The sequence below is a fragment of the Petromyzon marinus genome, chromosome 64 (assembly GCF_048934315.1).
Source record: "Petromyzon marinus isolate PM22_M1 ecotype Great Lakes invasive population chromosome 64, UKy_Petmar_22M1.pri1.0, whole genome shotgun sequence".
Classification (NCBI taxonomy): domain Eukaryota; kingdom Metazoa; phylum Chordata; class Hyperoartia; order Petromyzontiformes; family Petromyzontidae; genus Petromyzon; species Petromyzon marinus.
Window position 1 is genome coordinate 10,254,098 of NC_133730.1, and position 13,082 is coordinate 10,267,179.

Sequence of the window (13,082 nt, forward strand, 5' to 3'; positions counted from 1 at the left end):
ATTTATCCAAAATTATGTTAATTTGTGTGAGTGTATAAATTACGCTAATTCGAGGGATAATCGTATTAATTTATTCGAGTGGGTGTGGTTATGTCAATGACAGCCTTTATGATAATCAGACCCCGCCTCGTTGACGATGGTCGGTTATCAATCGGGATAATACAATTAATCGTATGCAGTTATGCTAGTGTGATGTATGCCAGAGTCAACTCAGCTTCGCTGTTTAACTTCGTATTATCGATCAGTATAATACAATTATTCTCGCTTTAACGTTTATTGAGTGAATTAGTGTGTTTATATTTTAGGTCACCAAGTTGATATCTCAACGCAGAACCAGTTCTTATGCATAGATTTCAGGAAAGAATCACACGACCACTTCTGCATTAATCAATTTATTTCTAATTAAACCTTAACTCGAAAAAATACAACTCTTGGCTTGGAATTACAACACAGTATCAACACAGTCTTATCAATGACTGGGTTGTTTCACTTTGACGACAGCACCTGTGGTTAATTCCGCCACGTAACGCGAGCTCTGTTGGTGAGAGGGAGAGTCGTTAAAACATGCATATGCTAATCTAAATAAAAACCTTAACTTTATAATAAATGATTATGCTTGAATTGTTCACGCAGTACCGCACTCATTATTGATCATATGCAACCCTTATCACGTTGTTAGCACATTGGGTCACGGAACGGAAGAGTATTTCTGTAGAGTGCGCGAGTACGTGCGGCGATCAGTAACGAAAGGTACTTGAAGATTATATGACGATATTCATACGAATAGGCGATGAAAACAGTTATTATTCCCAAAGGCACAAATATATCGACAGATCCATCGGATAGATTATATGATTACCGAAATGGCTTAGAGTGAGGGTGTGCGGTGGGGAGCGCTCTCTCCCCTGATATCCTTATCTTTGGCCAATGTTTAATTAATTATGGACCAGTTTGCCTGATAAGGAAGCCGGTTGGATACGCTATTTCCCCACGTGAGCGTAGCCCTGTGGCGAAGGGGTCAAGGATTAATTCGTATTGATGGATCGGTTGGTAATTTATGCGATTAGAAGTACAGCCCAAAATGAAATATTAAGGGGGAAAATTACCAATATACTTATAAACGACGGACCGTTATCACCCGATCTGTAGTGATGCTTCCACGGCCACAGATGGTTCACGTTTTGGGATTGGCTTTTGGTTCCTGACTCGTGTATGGTGAGGGATATAAATTGTGTTGAATAGTCAGCGTTCGGAGTTGATTCTTTGCGTTAAACAGACGCCTGGTTTGTTGTGTGGTGGGGTGGCAGTGCACATCGATCAGTGCGCATCGATTCTTCTCTCGGCTCGGCTGAGCCGAGCTGATGAGCCGACACGCTGTTGTAGTTGCGATGACCCGTCAGTAGATGACGCAGGCAGCTCGCTGGTAGCGTGCGGTGGTGTCGCTGGCTGTTGATACACGTTCGTTGCAATGCTACTTTTGATGATGCCGACTTGCACCACGTAGCCTCGTCGCTAAACAGCGACCCTCGCCACTCCGGCGGGCGGCAGAGACCTCCTCCGCGTCGGCAGAGGCCGATCCCACGCAGGGATGAGCCGAGCTGGCGAGAGCTGATGAGCTCCTTGCTGATGAGCTGAGCCGAGCTGGTGAACTCAGCCGAGCTGGTGAACTCAGCTGATGAGCTGAGCTCCGCTGATGCTGAGCCCCGATGAGCTGATGAACTCAGCTGTTGAGCTCAGTTGAGCTCCTAACGGTAGCTCAGCTGAGTTCCGGACGAACTGATGAACTGAGTTGAGCTGGCAAGCTGATGAGCTCCTTGCTGAGCTGTGTCGCGAAGTGGCGCAGCACCGATGAGCTCCCCTGATGAGCTGAGTTGAGCTGGCAAGCAGGTCTTGCCCGCTTGCTGACAAGATCCTTGCTGATGAGCTCTGTCGCGAAGTGGCGCGCCATGGCGCGCACCGATGAGCTCCCCCGATGAGCTGAGCCCTCCCCGATGAGCCGAGCTCCGACTTGAGCTGAGCTCCCCCTGAGCTGGCAAGCGGGTCTTGCCCGCTTGCTGACAAGCTGAGGTTTCAATGCTGCAGTGTCCTCTTTTATGCCAAAATCCCTCCTCTTGGCTCCTCCCCACAAGGCGGAGCTTCTTTTGATTTAGCTGTGTGTCGTGGTGTGGAGTGTGTGTCCGTATGTGCGTCCGTTCGTATGTGTGTCCTTGTGTGCGTCATTTGCGGCACTCCTCTTTCCACAAACCATAACAACAGGCGTTACAAATCGTCTCACAGGCGTCTCTGTCTGTGTTGCACAACCTGGAGGGAGGGGCGGTATTCCCTCTGGTGCGACCTTCACCGACGCACAAAGAAATGGTTAAGGTTTTTAGAGTTAACATTTTATTCCATCAGTTTATTCCGGTTATGATTCTGTATGTGGCTCGAGGTCGGTTGCGTTAGTTTCCCATCGTGGTGTTTGATTTTATTTCAAGGGAAGGTGCTCTTGAGCGTATGCATATTCTTATCATGTGCTGCAGGAAGACAAAGGCGGCCGGGAGACTCTTTTTCCCTGGCCCCCGGTTTAACATCGCTCGAGTATTATTTAGCTTTAACATTAATGTTATGTATGAATTATTTACTTTGATTTCTTTAACTTAAACTTGTTGCCTGGGGTCCTGCTGACACACGCTGCTTCAAGGCATCTCTCTCTCTCTGCCCCCTCCTCTCGGCTTGCCCGTGTGGTGTGTTATCCTAGCTGCGTTATCTACGTTTTCCCAGCCTTGTGAACGCAGGTGCTGAAATAATTGCTTGGCGTCTGTCCGCTCTCTCACGCTACGATTTAGACAAAGGCGCCTCTGCTTCTCTTCCATTGCCCTTGAGTCAACACTGCCCTATTATTCGCCTATGTCCTGAGGTTAGAGAATTCGTTTTGACTTTAGTAAAAATTCTGTTTGTCATACGCTTCGGTCAGGTTGTACAGAAACTTACTAAAGATTAATTAACATTCAGTATTGGATTAGCAAATGGGCAATGGTTCATTGATGTAGCTCGCAGCCTGGTCTCCAATTGGAGCGAGCGCGAGAATCGATAATTTTAGCCTACTTCTGTTGTTGAATTTCGAACTTGAACGTTACTTTAAAAGCAATGCAGGATAAATGGTTGAGCTTTTTGACTTAACTCTGTATGTGGCTAACGCGAACTCTCACTGTCTCTCTCAGTCTCTGCCTGCACGGGTGACGTGTGTGTCATTCATTAGGCCTTATCTCTCCCTTGAGCAAGGTTGCGATAGTTCTGCCATCCTGGCCCTCCTTCAGTTCTCATTACTTATCAACACCTGGTGTTTTGGTAGTGCTGACTTTGCGTGTGTTTCTTTATTTATTTCTCTAAAGAAAATATGTATGTATCGGCAAATTTCTTGTTAATATCAATTTTGGAAAAAAGGCGCATATCCAACACTACACACAACACTACGTGAGTACACACTCTCACTGTTGCTAGCCTATACACAACACTAAAGTGGATACACACTTACTGTTGCTAGCCTATACACAACACCACGTGGGTACACTATTACTGTTGCTAGCCTACACACAACACGAACCATCTAACACTGACGGCGCTGAACCGAGACAGCCAACAACTATCGAGCAGCGGCAATGTCGAGCGAAGACGGCAGCGATGATGGCGACGAGATGGTAACGACGCTCTTGAGCAGAACGACGGGGATCCCACGTCCAGCAACAGCCACGAGGTCCCTCACAGGGACCCCTCTTATACTCTCAGCGTGGCCTCGCTCCGCCCCGGCCATGCCCCCTTCTGGAACCTACCAGCGGGTTCCTGAGGCTTCCTGATGGGCCCCCCTCTGTGACCTTTCCCCGAGATGTCCCCATCTCGTGTCTGTCGTGGCTGCTGACGTGGGTACTGCTAATACACCGCAGTTACCCTGTACCGCCAGCAGCCAGCGCTATGCCACTACATATGTTGAACTTCTTTCGCACCGTATGTAGCCAACTGTACTATGTATGCATGTTGAACTCCTTTCGCACTGTACGTAGCTAACCGCGCTAATCGGAGGTGCGGCGGAAGGATGACAAACTAACATACAAAAAGCAGTTTTAAATCAATTAATTTCCATTCTAAAATTAGTTTTCAATATAAGGTGGCTGGATGCAGGATAATGGGTAAAGCGTTTACGGCGTGATCTGTGGGGCCTTGGTTGTGACGTCAGCTTCCGTTTGTCAGTCCTCCATTAAGGTTGAACGTTTGCAGGGATCGCCACCATGGCAGGGGTGCCAAGGTGGCTAGGAGATGTTAACTGCTTCGCATGGTATATAGGACGTCGTGAGTCCAGTGCTGACCCTGACGCATGTCTCTCTATCCCCATGGTCGCGTGCATTTTTCTCCCGGGGTTCCGGATTTTCCCTCCACTTTAAGATTCAACGCCACGAGTTCAGAGTACAGGTAGTCCCCGACTTACGATGGAGATGCGTTTCGACGACCCCATCGTAAGTCGAAAATGGCCTAGCCTACAGTGAGGGAAAAAAGTATTTGATCCCCTGCTGATTTTGTACGTTTGCCCACTGACAAAGAAATGATCAGTCTATAATTTTAATGGTAGGTTTATTTGAACAGTGAGAGACAGATAAACAACAAAATACCAGAAAAACGCATGTCAAAAATGTTATAAATTGATTTGCATTTTAATGAGGGAAATAAGTATTTGACCCCTCTGCAAAACATGACTTAGTACTTGGTGGCAAAACCCTTGTTGGCAATCACAGAGGTCAGACGTTTCTTGTAGTTGGCCACCAGGTTTACACACATCTCAGGAGGGATTTTGTCCCACTCCTCTTTGCAGATCTTCTCCAAGTCATTAAGGTTTCGAGGCTGACGGTTGGCAACTCGAACCTTCAGCTCTCTCCACAGATTTTCTATGGGATTAAGGACTGGAGACTGGCTAGACCACTCCAGGACCTTAATGTGCTTCTTCTTGAGCCACTCCTTTGTTGCCTTGGCCATGTGTTTTGGGTCATTGTCATGCTGGAATACCCATCCACGACCCATTTTCAATGCCCTGGCAGAGGGAAGGAGATTCTCACACAAGATTTGATGGTACATGGCCCCGTCCATCGTCCCTTTGATGCGGTGAAGTTGTCATGTCCCCTTAGCAGAAAAACACCCCCAAAGCATAATGTTTCCACCTCCATGTTTGACGGTGGGGATGGTGTTCTTGGGGTCATAGGCAGCATTCCTCCTCCTCCAAACACGGCGAGTTGAGTTGATGCCAAAGAGCTCCATTTTGGTCTCATCTGACCCACAACACTTTCACCCAGTTGTCCTCTGAATCATTCAGATGTTCATTGGCAAACTTCAGACGAGCATGTATATGTGCTTTCTTGAGCAGGGGGACCTTGCGGGCGCTGCAGGATTTCAGTCCTTCACGGCGTAGTGTGTTACCAATTGTTTTCTTGGTGACTATGGTCCCAGCTGCCTTGAGATCATTGTCAAGACCCTCCCGTGTAGTACTGGGCTGATTCCTCACCGTTCTCATGATCATTGCAACTTCACGAGGTGAGATCTTGAATGGAGCCCCAGGCCGAGGGAGATTGACAGTTCTTTTGTGTTTCTTCCATTTGCGAATAATCGCACAAACTGTTGTCACCTTCTCACCAAGCTGCTTGGCAATGGTCTTGTAGCCCATTCCAGCCTTGTGTAGGTCTACAATCTTGTCCCTGACATCGTTGGAGAGCTCTTTGGTCTTGGCCATGGTGGAGAGTTTGGAATCTGATTGATTGCTTCTGTGGACAGGTGTCTTTTATACAGGTAACAAGCTGAGATTAGGAGCACTCCCTTTAAGAGTGTGCTCCTAATCTCAGCTCGTTACCTGTATAAAAGGCACCTGGGAGCCAGAAATCTTTCTGATTGAGAGGGGGTCAAATACTTATTTCCCTCATTAAAATGCAAATCAATTTATAACATTTTTGACATGCGTTTTTCTGGATTTTGTTGTTATTCTGCCTCTCACTGTTCTAATAAACCTACCATTTAAATTATAGACTGATCATTTCTTTGTCAGTGGGCAAACGTACAAAATCAGCAGGGGATCAAATTACTTTTTTCCCTCACTGTACCCAGGAGTCTTAAAGAATGGTGATAATTTAGCAATTTACAGTACCGTACTGTATAAACTATATACTGTATGTATTTATTAATTGCAATACTGTATTGCACAGTAAAATTTAAAGTAAAAAAACAAGGTAAATACTTAGCCTACCTATATGAACTGCAATTTCATTGAAGGTTTTTTCAGGAAACAATCCTATCTGCTATAAAAAAAACTTTGAACATGCATTGAACGTACGTATCGTATTGTGGTAAACCTAAAATGAAATCGCTAAAGCTACGTATCATACATGCATTGAACGTATCGTAACGTATCATATTCTACTGTACTCACCAAGATTCTGTCGTCGTCTGCATACTTGAACGATGTTAGGTTGTTGATGGCTTCATTAACTTAGTTGTCAGAAGAGGATGGCGATGATAAAGTTACAGTATCGTACCTCGCAGTACGCCGCTGCGTTTGCCTGCCGCGCGAAATTAAAAATATTAACAATGTTGTCATATCGCCATCGTAAGATCGAAATATCGTAAGTCGGACCAGCGTAAGTCGGACCAGCGTAAGTCGGGGACTACCTGTATTTGGCTGCTATAAATTGCCACGTGATAATAAGCTACATTGTTCAGCTATCATTTGTGGCCAGGTCGCTTCTGAAAAAGAGCTACATTGCTCAATGATCCCTGCCTGGTAAAATAAAAAAAATATAGTTTAATTCATAGTTTTTATTTTGAGAGGTTGACAGTAGTTCAAAGCCGAGGGTGTATATATATATCATGTTACCACATTTCATCTTAGCACTTCAATATATGGGATACAGCTACGTTCCCTCATGTGTCCGACACCTCCCTCGATCGGTCATCCAGTGCCATTTGGGTCCCGTGCGATCTGGCCACCATCCAGGGAACAATAGCACCATCAGCTTTGATTTGAGTTTCTTGTGCTGGCACTTCTTGCCGCTTCCGGTGCTGCTACCTAACTAATGTGGGGCTTATCAAGTTAATTGCATCATCAACATTCTCACGAGCCACGGGCAGAGAGCACGTAGGTGCTCACTACACATTTCGTCTTCTGTTTCCACTTTCCTCTGTCTCGTGGCAGCCTCTGATGTCGTCATCAAGCCATTCTCTGTTCGGTCTCCCTCTCTTTCAGGCTCCTTCTTTCCCCGAACAGCACACTTTTAGTTCTACTGGTAGGAACCTCCTGGCTACACCACCACCAGCCCACAGGGGATTATTGTGTCCGTCTGTCGTGCATCCAAACATGGGAGGGGTGGGGCTGGGTGGAGAGGGGAGGGTGGGGAGGGACTGGGTGGGGAGGGGCTGAGTGGGGAGGGTGGGGCTGGGTGGTGAGGGTGGGGAGGGGCTGGGTGGGGAGGATGGGGCTGGGTGGGGGGTGGGAGGGGTGGGGCTGGGTGGGGAGGGGCTGGTCACCCCGTGGTGCCCTTATAAAACTCAACGTTTCACCTACTCACACCGGCTTGTGCCCGCCCTCAGTCGGGCATATTTGCTGAATACACCACGTGGTGGTGCCGTTGACCCTGGCCATTGACCGAGCAACCCAACGTTCCTACCAGCTCCCTCCGCAGGAGAATGTGTTATTTTCCGTGTTGTTGTCCATCCAAGATGTATATCCAAATAGTGGCAGTTTTCTTCTCATCACTGCCTGCATCATCAGGGTATCTTCTTCTTATTCTTCCTCCTCCGTTGGTCACTCTTTGGGTACAGTTTATATGCAGTCCTTCTATATAAATTAATTTCACATGCCAATATATATTATATCTCTGTCAGTATTTTTCAATGTCCAAGTCTCGCAGGTATACAAAGCTGTACTGAGCACGCACGTTTTAAAAGATGTTCAGTTATGGTCCTGTTTGGTCTTAATTGCATGCCGAGTACAACGGCAGGAGCTGACACTGCCGAGTACAGCGACAGGAGCTGACACTGCCGAGTACAACGACAGGAGCTGACACTGCCGAGTACAGCGACAGGAGCTGACACTGCCGAGTACAACGACAGGAGCTGACACTGCCGAGTACAACGACAGGAGCTGACACTGCCGAGTACTACGACAGGAGCTGACACTGCCGAGTACAATGACAGGAGCTGACACTGCCGAGTACAACGACAGGAGCTGACACTGCCGAGTACTACGACAGGAGCTGACACTGCCGAGTACAACGACAGGAGCTGACACTGCCGAGTACAACGACAGGAGCTGACACTGCCGAGTACAACGACAGGAGCTGACACTGCTGCCCCATGCTAAGTTCCACAGTGGTGGGGTGTCGAGCGTGCCTTGGTAGTCCACTGGATATTTACTCTTTGTCACGTGCGCTCATCACATTGTCCTCAAGTGATACATACAAGCTGTCCGAGGAGTGGGAAACATCGTGAGATGAGTTGCCGCGTGCTCATAGACGCAGGCGTGGCCATTTTCATCGTCCCAACGGGACAACGCGCTCGAATTCGCGCAGCGAAAGTAGAAATAATCGGCGGCCATCTTGCAACATGGCTGCCAACTTGGGTTGACAACATTTCCACCTCTCTGCAGCAAGGGCCACGCTCGTATCGCGATTTAAACGATTCTTCTGAAACAAAACGTTGCACTGAGCTGCTCCACTGTGTGAGAGTACACACACACACGCCAGTGGACACACACACGCCAGTGCACACACACATGCCAGTGGACACACACACCAGTGCACACACACACACACCAGTGAATACACACACACACACCAGTGCACACACACCAGTGAATACATACACACGAGTGCACACACACACCAGTGCACACACACACACACCAGTGAATACACACACACCAGTGAATACACACACACCAGTGAATACACACACACACACCAGTGGACACACACACCAGTGAATACACACACACCAGTACACACACACACGCCAGTGGACACACACACGCCAGTGCACACACACATGCCAGTGGACACACACACCAGTGCACACACACACGCCAGTGAATACACACACGCGCGCACACACACACACCAGTGCGCACACACACACACCAATACACACACACGCCAGTGAACACACACACCTGTGCACACAAACACCAGTGCACACACACCAGTGGACACACACACACCAGTACACACACACACACCAGTGGACACACACACCAGTGGACACATACACACACGCCAGTGGACACACACACCAGTGGACACACACACACCAGTGGATACACACACACACACCAGTGGACACACACACCAGTACACACACACGCCAGTGGACACACACACACCAGTGGACACACACACACACCAGTACACACACACGCCAGTGGACACACACACACACACCAGTGCACACACACGCCAGTGGACACACACACCAGTGCACACACACACCAGTGGACACACGCCAGTGGACACACACACACACACCAGTGCACACACACACCAGTGGACACACACCAGTGGACACACACACAAGTGGACACACACACCAGTGGACACACACACCAGTGGACACACACACACACACCAGTGGACACACACACACCAGTGGACACACACACACACCAGTGCACAACACACACACAGACTCCAGTGCACATACTAGTGCACACACACCAGTGGACACACAAACACCCCTCCAGTACACACACACAAAGACAAAGATCCCCCGTATAGGCTGCATAGACTTTCGGGGCAAGTGCTGTTAGCGAGCACGGCACACGAGGGGGGTGAGTGGGCAGCGTCACGCCTCACCGCCTTTGTCGCCGCCTCCACGACTGTGGAAACTTCGCAGGCCCCTCCTGTAAGAGAGTCTTGAGACTCGGTGAGCCTTCTTAATCTTATGATTACCTGCGCGCTCTGCGGGGGGTCTTGTCAAGTGGGGGTGGGAGGGGGGAGTGAGACACTGGGAGAGAGACTGAGACACTGGGAGAGAGAGTGAGACACTGGGAGAGAGAGTGAGACACTGGGAGAGAGAGAGTGAGACACTGGGAGAGAGTGAGTGAGACACTGGGAGAGAGAGAGTGAGACACTGGGAGAGAGAGAGTGAGACACTGGGAGAGAGAGTGAGGCACTGGGAGAGAGAGTGAGAGAGTGAGACACTGGGAGAGAGTGAGTGAGACACTGGGAGAGAGTGAGACACTGGGAGAGAGAGAGTGAGACACTGGGAGAGAGAGTGAGACACTGGGAGAGAGAGTGAGACACTGAGAGAGAGAGTGAGACACTGGGAGAGAGAGACACTGGGAGACAGAGTGAGACACTGGGAGAGAGAGTGAGCCACTGAGAGAGAGAGAGTGAGACACTGGGAGAGAGAGTGAGACACTGGGGGAGAGAGTGAGACACTGGGAGAGAGAGTGAGACACTGGGAGAGAGAGTGAGACACTGGGAGAGTGAGACACTGGGAGAGAGAGTGAGACACTGGGAGAGTGAGTGAGACACTGGGAGAGTGAGTGAGACACTGGGAGAGAGAGTGAGACACTGGGAGAGAGAGTGAGACACTGGGAGAGAGAGTCAGACACTGGGAGAGAGAGTGAGACAGAGACACTGAGAGAGAGAGTGAGACACTGGGAGAGAGAGTGAGACACTGGGAGAGAGAGTGAGACAGAGACACTGAGAGAGAGAGTGAGACACTGAGAGAGAGAGTGAGACACTGGGAGAGAGAGTGAGACACTGGGGGAGAGAGTGAGACACTGGGGGAGAGAGTGAGACACTGGGAGAGTGAGACACTGGGAGAGAGAGTGAGACACTGGGAGAGTGAGACTGGGAGAGAGTGAGACAGTGGGAGAGAGAGTGAGACACTGGGAGAGAGAGTGAGACACTGGGAGAGAGAGTGAGGCACTGGGAGAGACAGTGAGACACTGGGAGAGAGAGTGAGACACTGGGAGAGAGAGTGAGACACTGAGAGAGAGAGTGAGACACTGGGAGAGAGAGTGAGACACTGGGAGAGAGAGTGAGACACTGGGAGAGAGAGTGATACACTGGGAGAGAGAGTGAGACACTGGGAGAGTGCGACACTGGGAGAGAGAGAGTGAGACACTGGGAGAGAGAGTGAGACACTGGGAGAGAGTGTGAGACACTGGGAGAGTGAGTGAGACACTGGGAGAGAGAGTGAGACACTGGGAGAGTGAGTGAGACACTGGGAGAGAGAGTGAGACACTGGGAGAGTGAGTGAGACACTGTGAGAGTGAGTGAGACACTGGGAGACAGAGTGAGACACTGGGAGAGAGAGTGAGACACTGGGAGAGTGAGACTCTGGGAGAGAGAGTGAGGCACTGGGGGAGAGAGTGAGACACTGGGGGAGAGAGTGAGACACTGGGAGAGTGAGACACTGGGAGAGAGAGTGAGACACTGAGAGAGAGAGTGAGGCACTGGGGGAGAGAGTGAGACACTGGGAGAGAGTGAGACAGAGACACTGAGAGAGAGAGTGAGGCACTGGGGGAGAGAGTGAGACACTGGGAGAGTGAGACACAGAGAGAGTGAGACACTGAGAGAGAGAGAGAGACAGAGACACTGAGAGAGAGAGAGACACTGAGAGAGAGAGACACTGAGAGAGAGACACTGGGAGAGAGAGTGAGACACTGCGGGGTAGGGGCTGCGTCTTGCGCTGTCTCTGACCGCCCGCGTCTCTCCGCACGCAGGCGCCCTCCTGCTGCTCCTCCTGCTGCTGCTGCTGTGGGTGACACTCGGCGCGTTGCAGCGGGGACGACAGGGAGCGAGCGGCAGCCATGGTGATCCTCAGACAGGTGAGCGGTGGTGAGCGGTGGTGAGTCGCGAGGTGAGGGTGAGGAGTGGAGCGCGCTCGTTCGTGGGGAGTGGCCGAGGAGGCACTCCGAGTGGTGAGTGACTGTGGTGGGTGGGGACTTTGGCGAGTGTGGTGAGTGTGATGGTGAGTGACTGTGGTGGGTGGTGACTTTGGTGAGTGTGGTGAGTGACTGTGGTGGGTGGTGACTTTGGTGAGTGTGGTGAGTGTGGTGAGTGACTGTGGTGGGTGACTTTGGTGAGTGTGGTGAGTGTGGTGAGTGTGATGGTGAGTGACTGTGGTGGGTGGTGACTTTGGTGAGCGTGGTGAGTGTGGTGAGTGACTGTGGTGGGTGGTGACTTTGCTGAGTGTGGTGAGTGTGGTGAGTGACTGTGGTGGGTGACTTTGGTGAGTGTGGTGAGTGTGGTGAGTGACTGTGGTGGGTGACTTTGGTGAGTGTGGTGAGTGTGGTGAGTGACTGTGGTGGGTGACTTTGGTGAGTGTGGTGACTTTGGTAAGTGTGGTGGGTGTGGTGAGTGACTGTGATGGGTGACTTTGATGAGTGTGGTGAGTGTGATGAGTGACTGTGGTGGGTGACTTTGGTGAGTGGGGTGAGTGTGGTAAGTGTGATGGTGAGTGTGATGGTGAGTGTGGTGAGTGACTGTGATGGGTGAGTATGGTGAGTGTGGTGAGTGACTGTGATGGGTGACTTTGGTGAGTGGGGTGTGTGGGGTTGAGTGTGGTGAGTGTGATGGTGAGTGTGGTGAGTGTGATGGTGAGTGTGGTGAGTGTGGTGAGTGACTTTGGTGACTTTGGTGAGTGACTTTGCTGAGTGTGGTGGGTGTGGTGAGTGACTTTGGTGAGTGTGGTGAGTGTGGTGAGTGTGGTGAATGACTGTGGTGGGTGACTTTGGTGAGTGTGGTGAGTGTGGTGTGATGGGTGACTTTGGTGAGTGTGGTGAGTGACTTTGGTGAGTGTGGTGAGTGACTGTGGTGGGTTACTTTGGTGAGTGTGGTGAGTGTGGTGAGTGACTTTGATGATGTCTTTGGTGAGTGTAGTGAGTGTGAGTGTAGTGAGTGTGGTGAGTGAGTGTAGTGAGTGTGGTGAGTGAGTGTGGTGAGTGTGGTGAGTGAGTGTGGTGAGTGTGGTGAGTGAGTGTGGTGAGTGACTGTGATGGGTGACTTTGGTGAGTGTGGTGAGTGAGTGTGGTGAGTGAGTGTGGTGAGTGAGGTGAGTGTGGTGAG

At 50.0% G+C, this 13,082-nt stretch overlaps 1 protein-coding gene across 4 annotated transcripts in view; it reads left to right on the forward strand.

Annotated features, from left to right (window-relative positions):
- LOC116957890 (unconventional myosin-VIIa) overlaps positions 1–13,082 on the forward strand; it is a 208,022-nt gene that overhangs the window by 61,673 nt on the left and 133,267 nt on the right. For all 4 annotated transcript variants that reach the window (XM_076054144.1, XM_076054143.1, XM_076054146.1 and 1 more), the window contains one exon: positions 11,738–11,842. In XM_076054144.1, coding sequence (XP_075910259.1) covers positions 11,825–11,842 — 18 coding nt within the window. In that variant the 5' untranslated portion in view covers positions 11,738–11,824. The remainder of the gene's footprint in view (positions 1–11,737; positions 11,843–13,082) is intronic.